The following is a 19,014-nucleotide window of genomic DNA, read 5'->3' as shown; positions in this document are numbered from 1 at the left end:
GGGCACAATATCCTAACTGAGGTCTGGAGTAGGGTCTTAGCGGGAGGAGCCAGTGCACACCAGGTAGTCCTAAAGCTTTCTTTAGTTGTGCCCAGTCTCCTGCGGAGCCGCTAATCCCCATGGTCCTTACGGAGTCCCAGCATCCACTACGGACTACGAGAAATAGATTTACCGGTGAGTAAAATCTTATTTTTTTATGTAAGGAGTCGACACTTTCACGTAATTCCTTCCACATATCCATCCATTCAGGTGTCTGCCCCGCAGGGGGTGACAACACATTTACAGGCATTTGCTCCGCCTCCACATAAGTCTCCTCATCAAACATGTCGACACAGCCGTACCGACACACCGCACACACACAGGGAATGCTCTGACAGGAGACAGGACCCCACAAAGCCCTTTGGGGAGACAGAGAGAGAGTATGCCAGCACACACCAGAGTGCTATATAATACAGGGATTAACTAAATTATATCCCCTTATAGCTGCTATATATGTATATTGCGCCTAAATTGAGTGCCCCCCCTCTTTTTTACCCTTCTGTAGTGTAGACTGCAGGGGAGAGCCAGGGAGCTTCCTTCCAGCGGAGCTGTGAGGGAGAAATGGCGCCAGTGTGCTGAGGGAGATAGCTCCGCCCCGTTTTCGGCTGACTTTTCTCCCGCTTTTTTTATGGATTCTGGCAGGGGTATTTATCACATATATAGCCTCTGGGGCTATATATTGTGATGATTTTGCCAGGCAAGGTGTTTATATTGCTGCCCAGGGCGCCCCCCCCCCCCCCCCTGCACCCATCAGTGACCACAGTGTGAGGTGTGCAAGAGGAGCAATGGCGCACAGCTGCAGTGCTGTGCGCTACCTTGTTGAAGACAGGAGTCTTCTGCCGCCGATTTTCCGGATCACTTCTTGCTTCTGGCTCTGTAAGGGGGCCGGTGGCGAGGCTCCGGGACCGAACATCAATGGCCGGTTCCATGCGGTCGATCCCTCTGGAGCTAATTGTGTCCAGTAGCCTAAGAAGCCCAAGCTACCACCAGTTAGGTAGGTTCGCTTCTTCTCCCCTTAGTCCCTCGCTGCAGTGAGTCTGTTGCCAGCAGATCTCACTGTAAAATAAAAAACCTAAAATATACTCTCTCTCTAAGAGCTCAGGAGAGCCCCTAGTGTGCATCCAGCTCAGCCGGGCACAAGATTCTAACGGAGGTCTGGAGGAGGGTCATAGTGGGAGGAGCCAGTGCACACCAGTTAGTCCTAAAGCTTTCTTAGTTGTGCCCAGTCTCCTGCGGAGCCGCTATTCCCCATGGTCCTTACGGAGTCCCAGCATCCACTTAGGACGTCAGAGAAAAGAAGGGTCATTACCGGGTTGAATACCGGGTCAGGTGCAGTGTGAATGGGAGCCGTCCCGATGCGACACGGCTCCCATTCACAGCATAGGGAGAGGCGGCACAGGAGATGAGCTCATCTCCCGGCGCCGCCTCCACTCCCGCTGCTGCTGCGCCCCCCGCTGCTATGGCAACCGACCCGGTATATTGCCGGGTCGGAAAGCCAGCAAATGAGCGCAAATGCCGGATCCCACCCGGTAAGGACACGTTTCTCTTACCGGGTGGGATCCGGCATTTGCGATCTGAAAGCAGCATAAGATACGTATACAAATGTCTAAATATATTATAGGTGGTACAATACCATTACCAGAACAAGATGCTTTATATTGCTGTCCACGGTGATTCAAAAACCTTCAGTCAAAGGGTACACTATTTCATATATATCACCAATGGTTTTTGCAACTGCTCCTGATTAATCTGATACTTAATGCAATGTAATACAAAATGGTAGTGTTTATCTGATCTCACTAAGTGCACATGTATGATCTATCCACTAATCATAGTAGAAATGGGTGTTTGTCGTACATAAAAAAAAAAATTTGCAAAAATACAAAAAAAAAATAGGAATCATCCCGATTGCGGATCAATAAATTAAGAGAACGGGGAGGGTACTGTTAAGGGGCCCCTGAAGACAGAGTTTGGAAACCACTGCACTAAACTATTTTATCAGGTTGATCAGCCAATAATGGGATAGCGTTACTTCATTTTAAAGAATAATCTCTGAAAACACTCCTGATCGAGAAAATGATAGTGTGTGCTGCTATATTGTTTCCAACCACCCAATTCTGTTTTAGAGATCAAAAGAGAGTACACACTAAGCAAGAAAATGTAGAGGTGCGAACTGATGCAATAATCGCTCCGTCAGATCCGAGCGTTTATGGTATCAGCACACACTTTTGCATAGCGTCTACCTAGCTGAAGAAGATACAACCCCCTTCAACCATGTGCACGATTAACACATACCTACTTCCACCCAGACTTGTGCGTTTCCTTTCAACATTGCCAATAATATACTCTGTGCACCAATTTTCCTTTAGACAAACTAAAACGTCCAGTTTTGTTCTTCACTTTTTTTTTCCCTTCTCCAAAAGGGAGAGGATAAAAATATAGTTCATTAACCACCACCCTTCCCCTTATTTACCCTCTCCCAGAAAATGAGTCACTCAGGAATACATTGTTATATTGTTTATGTCAAGTCTAGTTTGTGAAAACTGTGGTTGTGGCTTTATGTTATTAGATGTGTTATTTGTATAAATAACTATTGCTGTACTTGTTCACCACAAAAATAATAATCTTGCTGTTCGCTTGGATTTCAATTTCCCTAATGAAAAGCAGAAGAGATTTTTGTCACAAAAAAAAAAAAAAAAGGAAAATGTTATGGAATCCTAAATCCTACACAACATCTCAGACATCAAGTTAGAGACCAGAAAAAGTGGAATCAACGATGCAACTTTCTCATGCACTTTTAGCATGTTCTACAGCAGTGATGCAGCTCCAAGATCCTCCTGCTATGTTGTCATATCGGTCTGCTGTATGATATTGCAAATACAGTAGGTCTCCATCATTGATTAAATGCATTAATTATTGAAACATTTTCAAAATGCCTGATTCCCCCATCCCGACCAAGAATGGGGATTGGGATTTTTAAACAGGTTTAATATTCTCGATACGGCTGTTGTGGGATTGGGGAATTGCCCCAATAAATCTCAGATGTATGGGGGCCATAAGAGTATGTGTAGCCATCTTGAAAGTTAGAGGGCCACCTGATGCTGCCCCCACTTGTGTATAAGATTACCATAACTTTTCTAGTCGTGTACTATGAGGCACTAAGGCCAGATTGAGAACACAATTTTGTTGTTTGCCAGTGTAGGTGTAGCTTTTTAAAATGCTCCGTAATGAACAGCTCACATATTAAGAGTTTTACTAAACTGAGCACCTCCTCCCCTGCCTTCTGAAGATCCAGTCTGCAGTGACAGCTGGTGTGTATAAAACATGGCACCCCATTGTACAGCTATAGCAGCCATCTAACCGGAGGTCACACTCACTTTCTAACTCCTGCCATAAAATGGTTTCAATTACCCATGCAACAAGTTCCATTGGAAAGCAAGGTCTGGTGGCCCCTATCGGGCAAATTAAGTTCCAGAAGATGGCTCCAGCATGAAGCAACTCCCCCCCCCATCCCCAAAAAAATAGCCAGCCCCTGGCCCTTTGAGCCAGTCCTGGTTGCCAAGATACAGCGGGAAAAATTGTGTAGGGGTTCCCTGGATCTTAACAAGCATTGGCCCTGAGAAGCCGTCTCGCCAGGATCTATAAGAAGCCGAGAGATATCCGGACCCCTCCAGTAAAAGTGAGTGGGCACATGTCCGACAGCTCTATAATTTGAAATTTGAAGGACTGTCGTAAACAAGTGATGCTTAACTACACACAGCACACATACTGCATAGAAGCCTTATATACAAGATATCACCCATATTTGTCCCAGTGGGTAAAAATTAGAGGAATCTAATCACCAGTGGAACATGAGACTGGTGCTACCTACAGAATTTAAAAAAAGAAAGAGCGGACAGTAAGAGGATCCATGTATACACATGGATCCCCTTTTCCCAAATGCCGGGTCCCTCATGACTTCTGTCACTTAGAGACCCGCCAGCCAATCAGGGAGCCAATAACAGAACTGTACATTCCCAGTACCCAGTGACACATGATAACACGGGTTGCCTAGCCACACACATAGGGCATTATATCAGGATTCCATATATAGTGATTACACACCTCAACCATGGGCGCAAATAAACCAAAAAACTTGCATATATGAATCAGTTATCGTCATGAAATATACACGGGTACATGAGGCTAACCTTATCCAATACCATTACACTACAGGTATGTCATACCCCAATCTTAAGAAAGTAAACATTACTCTCAACCAATCATTCATTCTCCATTTTTGGAGACGCAATTATGATGATGCAACATGTGTCCAGAACAAGTCATTTATCAGCAGATTAACACTCTAGCATATATCACTAACAACCATATTCAAACTGATGGTTATACAGGGAGATTAGGACACACCACCAATAAAGCAAGTAAACTATTATGATCAGTAGCAATCCATATTGATAAGAAAAAAACTGATGGATTCTCGTCCTCATCCTACACACAAAATACACTCGAAGCTTCAATTCTATGTTTACATAACATGATTGAGGTTTAGAAAGACCAATTGAAACAGAAGAAACCACAAGGAGGCGTACACCGGGATATGAACCAATGAGACTGAACCATTTCCCCTTTTTAAAGGGTGAAACGACTTTCAAACATCACTCACGAATCCCTGGAAGAAGATCCCTAGAGGGTTGAAACGCGTTGGGCATCTACTACTAAACTCACACCGACACCGTACAGGCAGTACGGGCCGTGGAACTCTTGTAAGACCAGCCGAGCGGGGGTCACGTGACTCCCCTACCCGGAAGAAGCCAGCAGTGACGGAGAGAGACCCGAAGGAGAAGAGGTAAGCCGGTGGGGTGTTATTCGAGCCGAATAGCGGAGGAGGGGGGAGAGACAGGTGATTCAAGTAGCTCCGGTCCCGGCGGACGGTGGGCAGTGACGGCTCTTAACAAGCCCACACTAGCCAATCGCCGCCAGATCAGTCCCTGTGGTGGCCGGATCTCCCATCACTGTCCGAACCAGGACAGAGGGGGGAATCCCTTCCCACGGGGCCTGGTCAGTCCGGTGCTCCCTGTCCCCTCACCCTCCCCGCACCAGGCGCACCTTGAACCCCGGGGAAACACCGCAATCACCGTAAGCCGGTACCATCATTAGCTCGAGCAAATAGTCAGCGGGACGCCGCTGACCACTCTATAAGTGACTTTCACTCCATATTACCATTTGGAACCAGCTGGGTTACAGCTAAACAGACCCACCTTTTTCCTTTATGGATATTTTCTCTAAATAATATATATATATTTTTTCTTATTTTTATTTTTATTTTTCATTCAAAACAAAACAAAAACTTTTTCTCTTGCAGTTTTTTTCTTGCAGTTTTTTTCTTAGAATTAACTGGATACTGTACACCACCAAGATTACAGTTATACCAATCTGGTTGTGCACCCCAGAACTTTGCTCCAGCATTTTACCATCCCCAACAATAATTACATCACTACCCAGGACATTTCCTCAACAGATCAATTTTAATTGATATTTCGCAATGCATGTACACCAATTATGCATTTGTTTTCTCTAGTAATAAAACCAAATAACTTTTGAAATTTCACGTGGTTTCACAACATCATCATTTACATACTCATATAGGTTGAGCGCTACAAATCACAAATTGTTTACCTGTATAAAAGTGTCCACCAGCTGTGGCATTACTTCCCTGGCTAGTGGAGCCCGGAGCTGGTTACAAAAATACAGGGGACCCCTATGTCTCACCCCACAAAGAAATGAAAAATGTACTAAAAAAAAACAAAAGTTCTCATTACTAAAAATTGCATGCGATTTCTGTTTTAACCCTCAAAATCGAAACCTATTACATTTGTGATTTTTAGCTAAAAATCGCAAGTTTCAAATGTGCGATTTGATGCGATTTTTAGGATGCCTGAAAAATCACACCCTATTACATTGAGACCAAAGTGTGGATGGGTAGGATTGTAATCATAAAAAGCATCTAAACCTTGGTCAGCAAGACCACATATCAAATGGGTGTATTATCGCCTGCAAGCACTTCTTCTACAAAGCGACACAATACCGTATGTTGAAGGTGCAGGAGTTAAACTTTCACAAAACAATGCCATACCATCTAACAGGCTACCCAATGGCTCACTACACAAAATTGCAAAAGTCAGTTGCATCCTAGTCTCGATACTATAGCTTTCTTCTCCTTGACTAATAAACATAGCAGCTTTTAAAGTAAAGTGGGATTAGAGATTGGATGACCCCAGCCAACACCTACATCTATGTATGTACTCGCTTCACAGGTGTTAAGATTTAAGAAAAATAAGAATTTACTCACCGGTAATTCTATTTCTCGTAGTCCGTAGTGGATGCTGGGAACTCCGTAAGGACCATGGGGAATAGCGGGCTCTGAAGGAGGCTGGGCACTCTAGAAAGATTTATGACTACCTGGTGTGCACTGGCTCCTCCCACTATGACCCTCCTCCAAGCCTCAGTTAGGACACTGTGCCCGGACGAGCTGACATAATAAGGAAGGATTTAGAATCCCGGGTAAGACTCCTACCAGCCACACCAATCACACCGTACAACTCGTGATACTATATCCAGTTTGACAGTATGAAAACAACTGAGCCTCTCAACAGATGGCTCAACAATAACCCTTTAGTTAACAATAACTATTTACAAGTATTGCAGACAATCCGCACTTGGGATGGGCGCCCAGCATCCACTACGGACTACGAGAAATAGAATTACCGGTGAGTAAATTCTTATTTTCTCTGACGTCCTAGTGGATGCTGGGAACTCCGTAAGGACCATGGGGATTATACCAAAGCTCCCAAACGGGCGGGAGAGTGCGGATGACTCTGCAGCACCGAATGAGAGAACTCCAGGTCCTCCTCAGCCAGGGTATCAAATTTGTAGAATTTTGCAAACGTGTTTGCCCCTGACCAAGTAGCTGCTCGGCAAAGTTGTAAAGCCGAGACCCCTCGGGCAGCCGCCCAAGATGAGCCCACCTTCCTTGTGGAATGGGCATTTACAGATTTTGGCTGTGGCAGGCCTGCCACAGAATGTGCAAGCTGAAATGTACTACAAATTCAGCGAGCAATAGACTGCTTAGAAGCAGGAGCACCCAGCTTGTTGGGTGCATACAGGATAAACAGCGAGTCAGATTTTCTGACTCCAGCCGTCCTGGAAACATATTTTCAGGGCCCTGACAACATCTAGTAACTTGGAGTCCTCCAAATCCTTAGTAGCCGCAGGCACCACAATAGGCTGGTTCAGGTGAAACGCTGACACCACCTTAGGGAGAAATTGGGGACGAGTCCTCAATTCTGCCCTATCCATATGGAAAATCAGATAAGGGCTTTTACATGATAAAGCCGCCAATTCTGACACTCGCCTGGCTGAAGCCAAGGCCAATAACATGACCACTTTCCACGTGAGATATTTCAGATCCACGGTTTTTAGTGGCTCAAACCAATGTGATTTTAAGAAACTCAACACCACGTTGAGATCCCAAGGTGCCACAGGAGGCACAAACGGGGGCTGAATATGCAGCACTCCTTTCACAAATGTCTGAACTTCAGGTACTGAAGCTAGTTCTTTTTGAAAGAAAATCGACAGAGCCGAGACCTGTACTTTAATGGAGCCTAGTTTTAGGCCCATATTCACTCCTGCTTGCAGGAAATGCAGAAATCGACCTAGTTGAAATTCCTCTGTTGGGGCCTTTTTGGCCTCGCACCATGCAACATATTTCAGCCATATGCGGTGATAATGCTTTGCCGTAACATCTTTCCTGGCCTTAAGCGTAGGAATGACTTCTTCCGGAATACCCTTTTCCTTTAGGATCCGGTGTTCAACCGCCATGCCGTCAAACGCAGCCGCGGTAAGTCTTGAAACAGACAGGGCCCCTGCTGTAGCAGGTCCTGTCTGAGCAGTAGAGGCCACGGGTCCTCTGAGAGCATCTCTTGAAGTTCCAGGTACCACGCTCGTCTTGGCCAATCCGGAACCACAAGAATTGTGTTTACTCCTCGCTTTCTTATTATTCTCAATACCTTTGGTATGAGAGGCAGAGGAGGGAACACATAAACCGACTGGTACACCCACGGTGTCACTAGAGCGTCCACAGCTACCGCCTGAGGGTCCCTTGACCTGGCGCAATATCTTTTTAACTTTTTGTTGAGGTGGGACGCCATCATGTCCACCTGTGGTTTTTCCCAACGGTTTACCAGCATCTGGAAGACTTCTGGATGAAGTCCCCACTCTCCCGGGTGGAGGTCGTGTCTGCCGAGGAAGTCTGCTTCCCAGTTGTCCACTCCCGGAATGAACACTGCTGACAGTGCTAGTACATGATTCTCCGCCCATCGGAGGATTCTTGTGGCTTCTGCCATCGCCATCCTGCTTCTTGTGCCGCCCTGTCGATTTACATGGGCGACTGCCGTGATGTTGTCTGACTGGATCAGCACCGGCTGGTGTAGGAGCAGGGATTTTGCTTGACTTAGGCCATTGTAGATGGCCCTTAGTTCCAGAATATTTATGTGAAGGGAAGTCTCCTGACTCGACCATAGTCCTTGGAAGTTTCTTCCCTGTGTGACTGCCCCCCAGCCTCGAAGGCTGGCATCCGTGGTCACCAGGACCCAGTCCTGTATGCCGAACCTGCGGCCCTCTAGAAGATGGGCACTCTGCAGCCACCACTGTAGAGACACCCTGGTTCTTGGAGACAGGGTTATCAAGCGATGCATCTGAAGATGCGATCCGGACCACTGGTCCAACAGGTCCCACTGAAAGATTCTGGCATGGAACCTGCCGAAGGGAATTGCTTCGTAAGAAGCCACCATCTTTCCCAGGACCCGCGTGCAGCGATGCACTGATACCCGTTTTGGTTTCAGGAGGTCTCTGACTAGAGATGACAACTCCCTGGCTTTCTCCTCCGGGAGAAACTTTTTTCTGGACTGTATCCAGAATCATACCCAGGAACAGTAGCCGTGTCGTCGGAACCAGCTGTGACTTCGGGATATTCAGAATCCAGCCGTGCTGGTGCAGCACCTCCTGAGATAGTGCTACTCCCACCAACAACTGTTCCTTGGACCTCGCTTTTATTAGGAGATCGTCCAAGTACGGGATAATTAAAACTCCCTTTTTTCGAAGGAGTATCATCATTTCCGCCATCACCTTGATAAATACCCTCGGTGCCGTGGACAGTCCAAACGGCAGCGTCTGGAATTGGTAATGGCAATCCTGTACCACAAATCTGAGGTACTCCTGGTGAGGATGGAAAATGGGGACATGCAAGTAAGCATCCTTGATGTCCAGAGATACCATGTAATCCCCCTCTTCCAGGCTCACAATAACCGCCCTGAGCGATTCCATCTTGAACTTGAATTTTTTTATGTATGTGTTCAAGGATTTCAAATTTAAAATGGGTCTCACCGAACCGTCCGGTTTCGGTACCACAAATAGTGTGGAATAGTAACCCCGGCCTTGTTGAAGTAGGGGTACCTTGATTATCACCTGCTGGGAATACAGCTTGTGAATTGCCGCTAGCACCGCCTCCCTGTCTGAGGGAGCAATCGGCAAGGCAGATTTTAGGAACCGGTGGGGTGGAGACGCCTCGAATTCCAGTTTGTACCCCTGAGATACTATTTGAAGGATCCAGGGATCCACCTGTGAGCGAGCCCACTGATCGCTGAAATTCTTGAGGCGGCCCCCCACCGTACCAGGCTCCGCCTGTGGAGCCCCACCGTCATGCGGCGGACTTGGCAGAAGAAGCGGGGGGAGGACTTTTGCTCCTGGGAACCTGCTGTTTGTTGCAGCCTTTTTCCCCTACCTCTGCCTCTGGATAGAAAAGACTCGCCTTTTCCACGCCTGTTTTTCTGGGTCCGAAAGGACTGAACCTGATAAAACGGCGCCTTCTTAGGCTGTGAGGGGACATGGGGTAAAAATGCTGACTTCCCAGACGTTGCTGTGGAAACTAGGTCCGAGAGACCATCCCCAAATAATTCCTCACCCTTATATGGCAACACTTCCATGTGCCTTTTAGAATCTGCATCTCCTGTCCACTGGCGAGTCCATAAGCCTCTCCTAGCAGAAATGGACAATGCACTAACTTTAGATGCCAGTCGGCAGATTTCCCTCTGTGCATCTCTCGTATATAAGACTGAGTCTTTTATATGGTCTATGGTTAACAGGATCGTGTCTCTGTCTAATGTGTCAATATTTTCTGACAGTTTATCTGACCACGCAGCGGCAGCACTGCACATCCAAGCTGACGCAATAGCTGGCCTAAGTATAATGCCTGAGTGTGTATATACAGACTTCAGGATCGCCTCCTGCTTTCTATCAGCAGGTTCCTTGAGGGCGGCCGTATCCGGAGACGGTAGTGCCACCTTTTTAGACAAACGTGTGAGCGCTTTATCCACCCTAGGAGGTGTTTCCCAACGTGACCTATCCTCTGGCGGGAAAGGGAACGCCATTAGTACCTTCTTAGGAATTACCAATTTTTTATCAGGGAAAGCCCACGCTTCTTCACACACTTCATTTAATTCATCTGATGGGGGAAAAACTACGGGTAGTTTTTTCTCCCCAAACATAATACCCTTTTTAGTGGTACCTGTATTTATATCAGAAATGTGTAACACCTCTTTCATTGCCTCAATCATGCAGTGAATGGCCTTAGTGGGCATCAGATTAGACTCATCGTCGTCGACACTGGTGTCAGTATCAGTGTTGACATCTGGGTCTGCGGTCTGAGGTAGCGGGCGTTTTAGAGCCCCTGATGACCTGTGCGACGCCTGGACAGGCACGAACTGAGAAGTCGGCTGTCCCACATTTGGCATGTCGTCAAATTTCTTATGTAAGGAGTCTATACGTGCACTCATTTCTTTCCATAAGCTCAACCACTCAGGTGTCTGCCCCGCAGGGGGTGACATCCCTTCTAAAGGCATCTGCTCCGTCTCCACATCATTATCCTCATCAAACATGTCGACACAGCCGTACCGACACACCGCACACACACACACACACAAGGAATGCTCCAACAGAGGACAGGACCCACAAAAGCCCTTTGGGGGGACAGAGTGAGAGTATGCCAGCACACACCAGAGCGCTATATAATGCAGGGACTAACTGAGTTATGTCCCCTATAGCTGCTTTTCTTATATAATTTATACAGCGCCTAAATTTAGTGCCCCCCCCCCTCTCTTTTTTTACCCTTTTCTGTAGTGTAGACTGCAGGGGAGAGCCAGGGAGCTTCCTTCCAGCGGATCTGTGAAGGAGAAATGGCGCCAGTGTGCTGCAGGAGATAGCTCCGCCCCTTTTCCGCGGCCTATTCTCCCGCTTTTTTCTGGATTCTGGCAGGGGTATTTTCCACATATATAGCCTCTGGGGCTATATATTGTGGTATTTTTGCCAGCCAAGGTGTTATAATTGCTTCTCAGGGCGCCCCCCCCCCAGCGCCCTGCACCCTCAGTGACCGGAGTGTGAAGTGTGTGTGAGGAGCAATGGCGCACAGCTGCAGTGCTGTGCGCTACCTTGGTGGAGACTGATGTCTTCTGCCGCCGATTTTCCGGACCTCTTCTTGCTTCTGGCTCTGTAAGGGGGACGGCGGCGCGGCTCCGGGACCGAACACCAAGGACTGGGCCTGCGGTCGATCCCTCTGGAGCTAATGGTGTCCAGTAGCCTAAGAAGCCCAATCCGGCTGCAAGCAGGCGAGTTCGCTTCTTCTCCCCTTAGTCCCTCGCTGCAGTGAGCCTGTTGCCAGCAGGTCTCACTGAAAATAAAAAACCTAAATCTATACTTTCTTTCTAAGGGCTCAGGAGAGCCCCTAGTGTGCATCCAACCTCGGCCGGGCACAAAATCTAACTGAGGCTTGGAGGAGGGTCATAGTGGGAGGAGCCAGTGCACACCAGGTAGTCATAAATCTTTCTAGAGTGCCCAGCCTCCTTCGGAGCCCGCTATTCCCCATGGTCCTTACGGAGTTCCCAGCATCCACTAGGACGTCAGAGAAATAAGAATACCCACTTTTGACCAGCACTCCATAAAACACCTGATACCAGAGTGTCCTCCCGAAGCCCAACCAGTGGTCCATACAATGAAGCAGATAGGATGACACACCTCAGCTTAACTTTTAATAAAAATCCAGCAGTTGCTAGTGAAACTTCAACATCTCAGATGTTTATCCAGGACAAAAGGCGTAAAACATCAGAGAGCTGGAAATGTATTACAGGTTGAGTCTCCCTTATCCAAAATGCTTGGGACCAGAGGTATTTTGGATATCGGATTTTTCCGTATTTTGGAATAATTGCATACCATAATGAGATATCATGGTGATGGGACCTAAATATAAGCACAGAATGCATGTATGTTACATATACACCTTATACATACAGCCTGAAGGTAATTTTAGCCAATATTTTTTATAACTTTGTGCATTAAACAAAGTGTGTGTACATTCACACAATTCATTTATGTTTCATATACACCTTATACACACAGTCTAAAGGTCATTTAATACAATATTTTTAATAACTTTGTGTATTAAACAAAGATTGTGTACATAGAGTCGTCAAAAAACAAAGGTTTCACTATCTCACTCTCACTCAAAAAAGTCCGTATTTCGGAATATTCCGTATTTCGGAATATTTGGATATGGGATACTCAACCTGTAATATTTAAAAAGTCGAGGAGTGCCTCACTATCTGCTGCTATATTATATATAGATTATACACACACAATATTATGGGGGGAATTCAATTGTTTTCGCTCGTCCGATTACCAGTCGGAATTGATGGAAGATCGCGGGGCGATATTCAATGGATCCCCCTTATCACGCTGACCATGCTGATATCAGTTGGGTTTAGCCGCATAAAGTGGCAAAACCTGACTAAACGAATGGGCACAACACGAAAACTTGTGATTGGGCGCCCAAACGGGACACTTTACGTGCATTTCATAGCGATCTGAAATAAAGTTCTTGCGCCTATCGGCAGAAACATTTGACTAGCTGCCAGCGGGTGCGGGGACCTGCAATAACAATTGAATTCCACCCTATGTGTCTCGGTTTCACTCTATGGGAACATCCGGTATCTTATGATATAAGCTTAAGGGAACTGGTTCACAGCCACTGACCAAGCATGCTGGGACTAATAGGCCCTACACACTGGCCGATATTCCTCAAAGATATGAACGATCTCGTTCATTATTGAACAAGATAACGTTCATATCTTTGAGTGTGGAGTCACCAGCGATGAACGATGCGCGGCCCCGCGCTCGTTCATCGCTGGTGCCCCGTCGGCTGTGCATGCAGGCCAATATGGACGATCTCGTCCATATTTGCCTGCACTTCAATGGAGCCGGGTGATGGGGGGAGTGAAGAAACTTCACTCCCCCCGTCATTGGGTCACCCGTCGGGCGTATCCACCGTCGGGGCAGCTCGGCGGCGGATCTTTTTATGTGTAGGGCCTATTACACTTCTGAAACTGCCACAGGGGTCAGTTACAGTCCTACTGGGCTATCTTCCTAAAAATGAAATGTAGGCTACTTGCATGAATTGGCTGCTCAAGCTTTTTAATGCAAGGTGTAATAGGATCACAATTAAAATAAAGCTTGCCTTTGACGATTAAAAACACAGTCAGTCATTTGAGGAAGAAAAAAAAAAATCTATATACTGTAAAAATGTTAAAATGCAAGTAGCAAGACATAAAAGCTGTGCATTTAAACAGCTGCTTCACATGCAGTTAAAGGTACATTCAGTGAAAAATATATATATACATACTATACTATCTCTTTAAACCAGGACACTCATGAATTACACAGGTTCTGTGGCTGGCTGACTTCAAGTCTGGATTTCAGCTGGTGTTAATCAGCCACAGAACCTGTGTAATTCATGTGTCACACACACACACACGACTGAATTAAAAAAAATAAAACCTCTTATTATGGACATGGCTGCCATGTATTCTATTGAGACAAAAGTAAAAGTATTTAAACCAGAGCATCACTAGTCAGACTCACGTAATGTATACTTGCAAATATATATATAAACATTCTCATTTGGTCCAACACTTATTTTCATATCATTTCGTCTAGCCCTATAAATACCAGAAAGAAATCCCTTATGTCATTACAGTCCATCCTAAATTGGAAGCAGCAGCCTCCTCCTCCCGAGAACTTTGAAACTCTACTCTCAGTGGCAGCACACAGTACTAACAGGAGGGGAGGGGGCATGTGCTGCGCAATGTATCAACTCATCCAGCCTGGGGTGCAGATTGCAAGATCGGCGCAAGCAAAGCACTGAGCTGGCCACCCGAACACCAAGCGGAGACCCTGCCCCTGATAATGAGCGGGTAGTGGGTTACCTTGCAGCTGGGCAGACAGAGTTTCTTGCTGCTGCTTGAATTTCAGAGCCTGGGCTTCCGATGTCCTAGATCTGTGGATCATGTAGTTGTACAAGTAGACCCCACTGCCCAGCCCCACCACGGCCAGCAGGCAGAATCCCGTGTTGAGAAGGCTCTTCTGTCTCCTGTTGCAGACCCCAGTGCCCATGGTTCAGCACACAGGACCGCCAGCTGTATAAGGGCACTTCACTCTGGCATGGGTACCAAAGACAGAATGGGCACCAGAGTCCCTTCCTGGCACCTGAATGTGGCTCCTCTATTCCTCTTAGCACAAGTCACATGCAGGTTCCACAGGGCACAATGAGGCGTGAAGCATATCCGCAGAATGCCAGCAGGTGCCAAGCTTCCTCCCAGCTCCCCTAAATCCACAGCAGACCTTTGCAGTCACATGCAGAGCCCCCTTTCCTACCGGTACAGATAACTTTACAGATCACTAGGGGGCTGCATGGATCCCATGGCTCCTGTGCGCCAGACTGGTGCTCGTACGTGCCCTTTTCTGCCACCCACAGCCCGAAATACAGCATCTAGGAGCCCATGGCAAAGGCAATCCCCCTCTCACGCCGCCCAGACCGAGCCAAAACTTGCAACATTTTCAAAGAGGAAGCTCAGCTTCCAGTAGTGAGTGACAGGGGTCCGACCAATGGCTGCTACACACAGTCACGGGTTCTTAGAGGGGGAGGGACTAGAGTTCTTAAAGGTCCAACACCATTTAACCATTTCCACTGGGCTGTCGGTGTACTGCACCTGCCACCAGCATAATATAATCATTGCTGCTGCTGCACCAGTGCTCTCTCCCCAGTTATTACATTACTGTAAATACCGTAAGTGTAGATTTCTGTTAAAAAAAATTATGGTAATAATGAAAAAAAGCCTCCCAAAACTTGTTGCTTGATACAGGCTACCTCCTTACAGGCTCATCCATTTAGTCCAGGGCTGGCCAAACCAGTCCTCGAGATCAACCAACAGTTCATGTTTTCCAGGCCTCTTGGAGATCTGTAGAATTGTCGGTTAGGAATGAATGCAGCACATCTTAATTAGTAATGACTACACCTGTGCACCAGCTAGGTGGTCTGGAAAATGTGAAGTGTTGGTAGATCTCGAGGACTGGTTTGGCCAGCCCTGATTTAGTCCCATCATGCACTATCTGCCCCACATAGCCCTTACCTTACTAGGGATGGGAATTAAATGTCCATCATCAGGGGCGTAGATAGAACTTTGTGGGCCCCATAGCAACATTTTGAAGGGGCCCCCATCTCAATGCTTCTAGAGACACTTCTCTGCAGCGCTTGTTAATTTTAAGCCATATAATCATACTTGCCTACTTTTGAAAACTAGTTTCAGGGAGATTCTAGGTGGTACCATAATGTCTCTGCGGCGCGCCGTTGAAGGTGTGCCACGCTCCGCCCAAAGGGTGTGTCAAGCTCCACCTATGGGCATATTTATTACCACTCAGGGGTGTGGCAGGTAAAAACTACAGTACTAAAAGCAGCAAAAAAAAAAAGTAATAATATACTGTAGGTGCACTTTATATTAATGTACCGTGTACATTTGTGACAAGAGACGGACAAATAGAAAATCTAAACACTAGTGCGGGATTGTGTATATGTAAATTTATACATACATACACACACACACACATATATATATATATATATATATATATATAAAAGGTAATCCGTGGGGGGGTTTTTCCCACATGAACCAGCACACCAAAAAGTAGCAAAATTTTCAATTCATTTAATCCATGTTAATTCTCCAAAAGTGCAATGTGCAATGTGCAAACATAGGCATGAGTAATAAAAATAATACTTAGCAGTTCAATGCATCAGAATGAATGGCAGCTGCCATTCATTCTGATGCATTGAACTGCTAAGTATTATTTTTATTACTCATGCCTATGTTTGCACATTGCACATTGCACTTTTGGAGAATTAACATGGATTAAATGAATTGAAAATTTTGCTACTTTTTGGTGTGCTGGTTCATGTGGAAAAAAAACACGGATTACCTTGTACTGATTGTTTCACCGTGCACCCAGCAAATTATTTAGAAGGTGTGTGCGATTCAATTCGCTTTGTATATATATATATATATATATATATATATATATATATATATATATATATATAACAAATAGCAATAAGGGCGGCACTGGAAGACTTGTTAAGAACGGTGAACAAACGTGCTGTTTAATAAAAGATTCAACGTTTCGGGGTCGCAGCCCCTTCGTCAGGATACCAATCAGTGCAACAAACAGTGTTTAAATACCTTAGTGAGAAGAGGTTCACACCGCCGCCTCCAGCCGCGCTGCCCGGGTCCCGGTCCTGACGTCACTCTGCCCACAGGATATGACGCGTCTCCGGCCCGTCCGGCTGGCGTACTGGGGCTGGAACATTTCAGACTGTATATATATATATATTTTACACATACACACACACACACATATATTACAACCAGTACAGACAGTGCCATAACACATTATATTATAAACATCACCCCCATATTACACCTAGTACACACAGCACCATGTAATATTGTGTTATACACAACCCCCCCTCATATTACACACAGCAACATATTACATAATACACAACCCCCTCCCCCATATTACACACAGCACCATACTAAATTACACTATAAAGAGCCCCCACCCCACCCCCATATCACCCCAGTACACACAGCACATACTACACTATATAGTGAGCCCCCACTCTCCCATATCACCCCAGCACACACAGCACATATTACAGTATATAGAGAGCCCTCGCTCCCACATATCACCCCAGCACACATTACACTATATAGAGTCCCCACTGCCACATATCACCCTAGTCCACACAGCACATACTACACTATGTAGAAAGCCCCCACTCCCCCATATCACCCCAGTACACACAGCACATACTACACTATATAGTGAGCCCCCACTCTCCCATATCACCCCAGCACACACAGCACATATTACAGTATATAGAGAGCCCTCGCTCCCACATATCACCCCAGCACACATTACACTATATAGAGTCCCCACTCCCACATATCACCCTAGTCCACACAGCACATACTACACTATGTAGAAAGCCCCCACTCCCCCATATCACCCCAGAACACACAGCACATTAAACTATATAGAGAGCCCCCACTCCCACATATCACCCTAGTACACACAGCACATACTACACTATATAGAGAGCCCCCACTCCCCCATGTCATCGCAGCACATATTACACTATATAAAGAGCCCCCACTCCACCATATCACCCCAGCACATGTTACACTATATGGAGAACCCCCACTCCCCCATATCACCCCAGCACATGTTACACTATATAGAGAGCCCCCACTCCCCCATATCACCACAGCACATATTACACTATATAGAGAGCTCCCACTCCACCATATCACCCCAGCACACGCAGCACATATTACACTATATAGAGCCCCCATTTCACCCCAGCACATATTACACTATATAGAGAGCACCCACTCCCCCATATCACCCCACCACACACAGCACATACTGTATTACACTATATATAGAGCCCCCACTCCCCCATGTCACCCCAGCACACATTACACTATATAGAGCCTCCATTTCACCCCAGCACACACAGCATATATTACACTATATAGAGCCTTCACTCCCCTGTATCACCTCAGCACATATTACACTATATAGAGAGCCCCCACATCACCCCAGCACATATTACACTATGTAGAGCCCCCATTTCACACCAGCACACACAGCACATATTACACTATATAGAGCCCCCATTTCTCCCCAGCACATATTACATTATATAGAGAGCCCCTACAGCACATATTACACTATATAGAGCCCCCATTTCACCCCAGCACATATTACACTATATAGAGAGCCCCCACTCCCCCATATCACCCCAGCACATATTGCACTATATGGAGAGCCCCCACTCCCCCATATCACCCCAGCACATACTGTATTACACTATATATAGAGCCCCCACTCCCCCATTTCACCCCAGCACACATTACACTATATAGAGCCTCCATTTCACCCCAGCACACACAGCATATATTACACTATATAGATCCTCCACTCCCCCGTATCACCCCAGCACATATTACACTATATAGAGAGCCCCCACATCACCCCAGCACATATTACACTATGTAGAGCCCCCATTTCACACCAGCACACACAGCACATATTACACTATATAGAGCCCCCATTTCTCCCCAGCACATATTACATTATATAGAGAGCCCCTACAGCACATATTACACTATATAGAGCCCCCATTTCACCCCAGCACATATTACACTATATAGAGAGCCCCCACTCCCCCATATCACCCCAGCACATATTGCACTATATGGAGAGCCCCCACTCCCCCATATCACCCCAGCACATACTGTATTACACTATATATAGAGCCCTCACTCCCCCATTTCACCCCAGCACACATTACACCATATAGAGCCTCCATTTCACCCCAGCACACACAGCATATATTACACTATATAGATCCTCCACTCCCCCGTATCACCCCAGCACATATTACACTATATAGAGAGCCCCCACATCACC

At 46.3% G+C, this 19,014-nt stretch overlaps 1 protein-coding gene across 3 annotated transcripts in view; it reads right to left on the bottom strand.

Moving 5' to 3' along the window:
- LOC134966338 (Golgi integral membrane protein 4-like) overlaps positions 1-15,075 on the bottom strand; it is a 504,615-nt gene extending 489,540 nt beyond the window's left edge. For 2 of the 3 annotated variants that reach the window (XM_063943009.1, XM_063943008.1), the window contains exon 1: positions 14,406-15,075. In XM_063943009.1, the coding sequence (XP_063799079.1) occupies positions 14,406-14,592 (187 nt within the window). In that variant the 5' untranslated portion in view covers positions 14,593-15,075. The remainder of the gene's footprint in view (positions 1-14,405) is intronic. The other variant, XM_063943006.1, reaches the window with a different exon arrangement.
- Between the last annotated feature and the right edge of the window lie 3,939 nt (positions 15,076-19,014).

This window comes from Pseudophryne corroboree, chromosome 10, assembly GCF_028390025.1.
Source record: "Pseudophryne corroboree isolate aPseCor3 chromosome 10, aPseCor3.hap2, whole genome shotgun sequence".
NCBI classification, from domain to species: Eukaryota; Metazoa; Chordata; class Amphibia; order Anura; family Myobatrachidae; genus Pseudophryne; species Pseudophryne corroboree.
The sequence above is the reverse complement of the archived record's forward strand: the minus strand, read 5'-3'. Positions and strand labels throughout refer to the sequence as shown.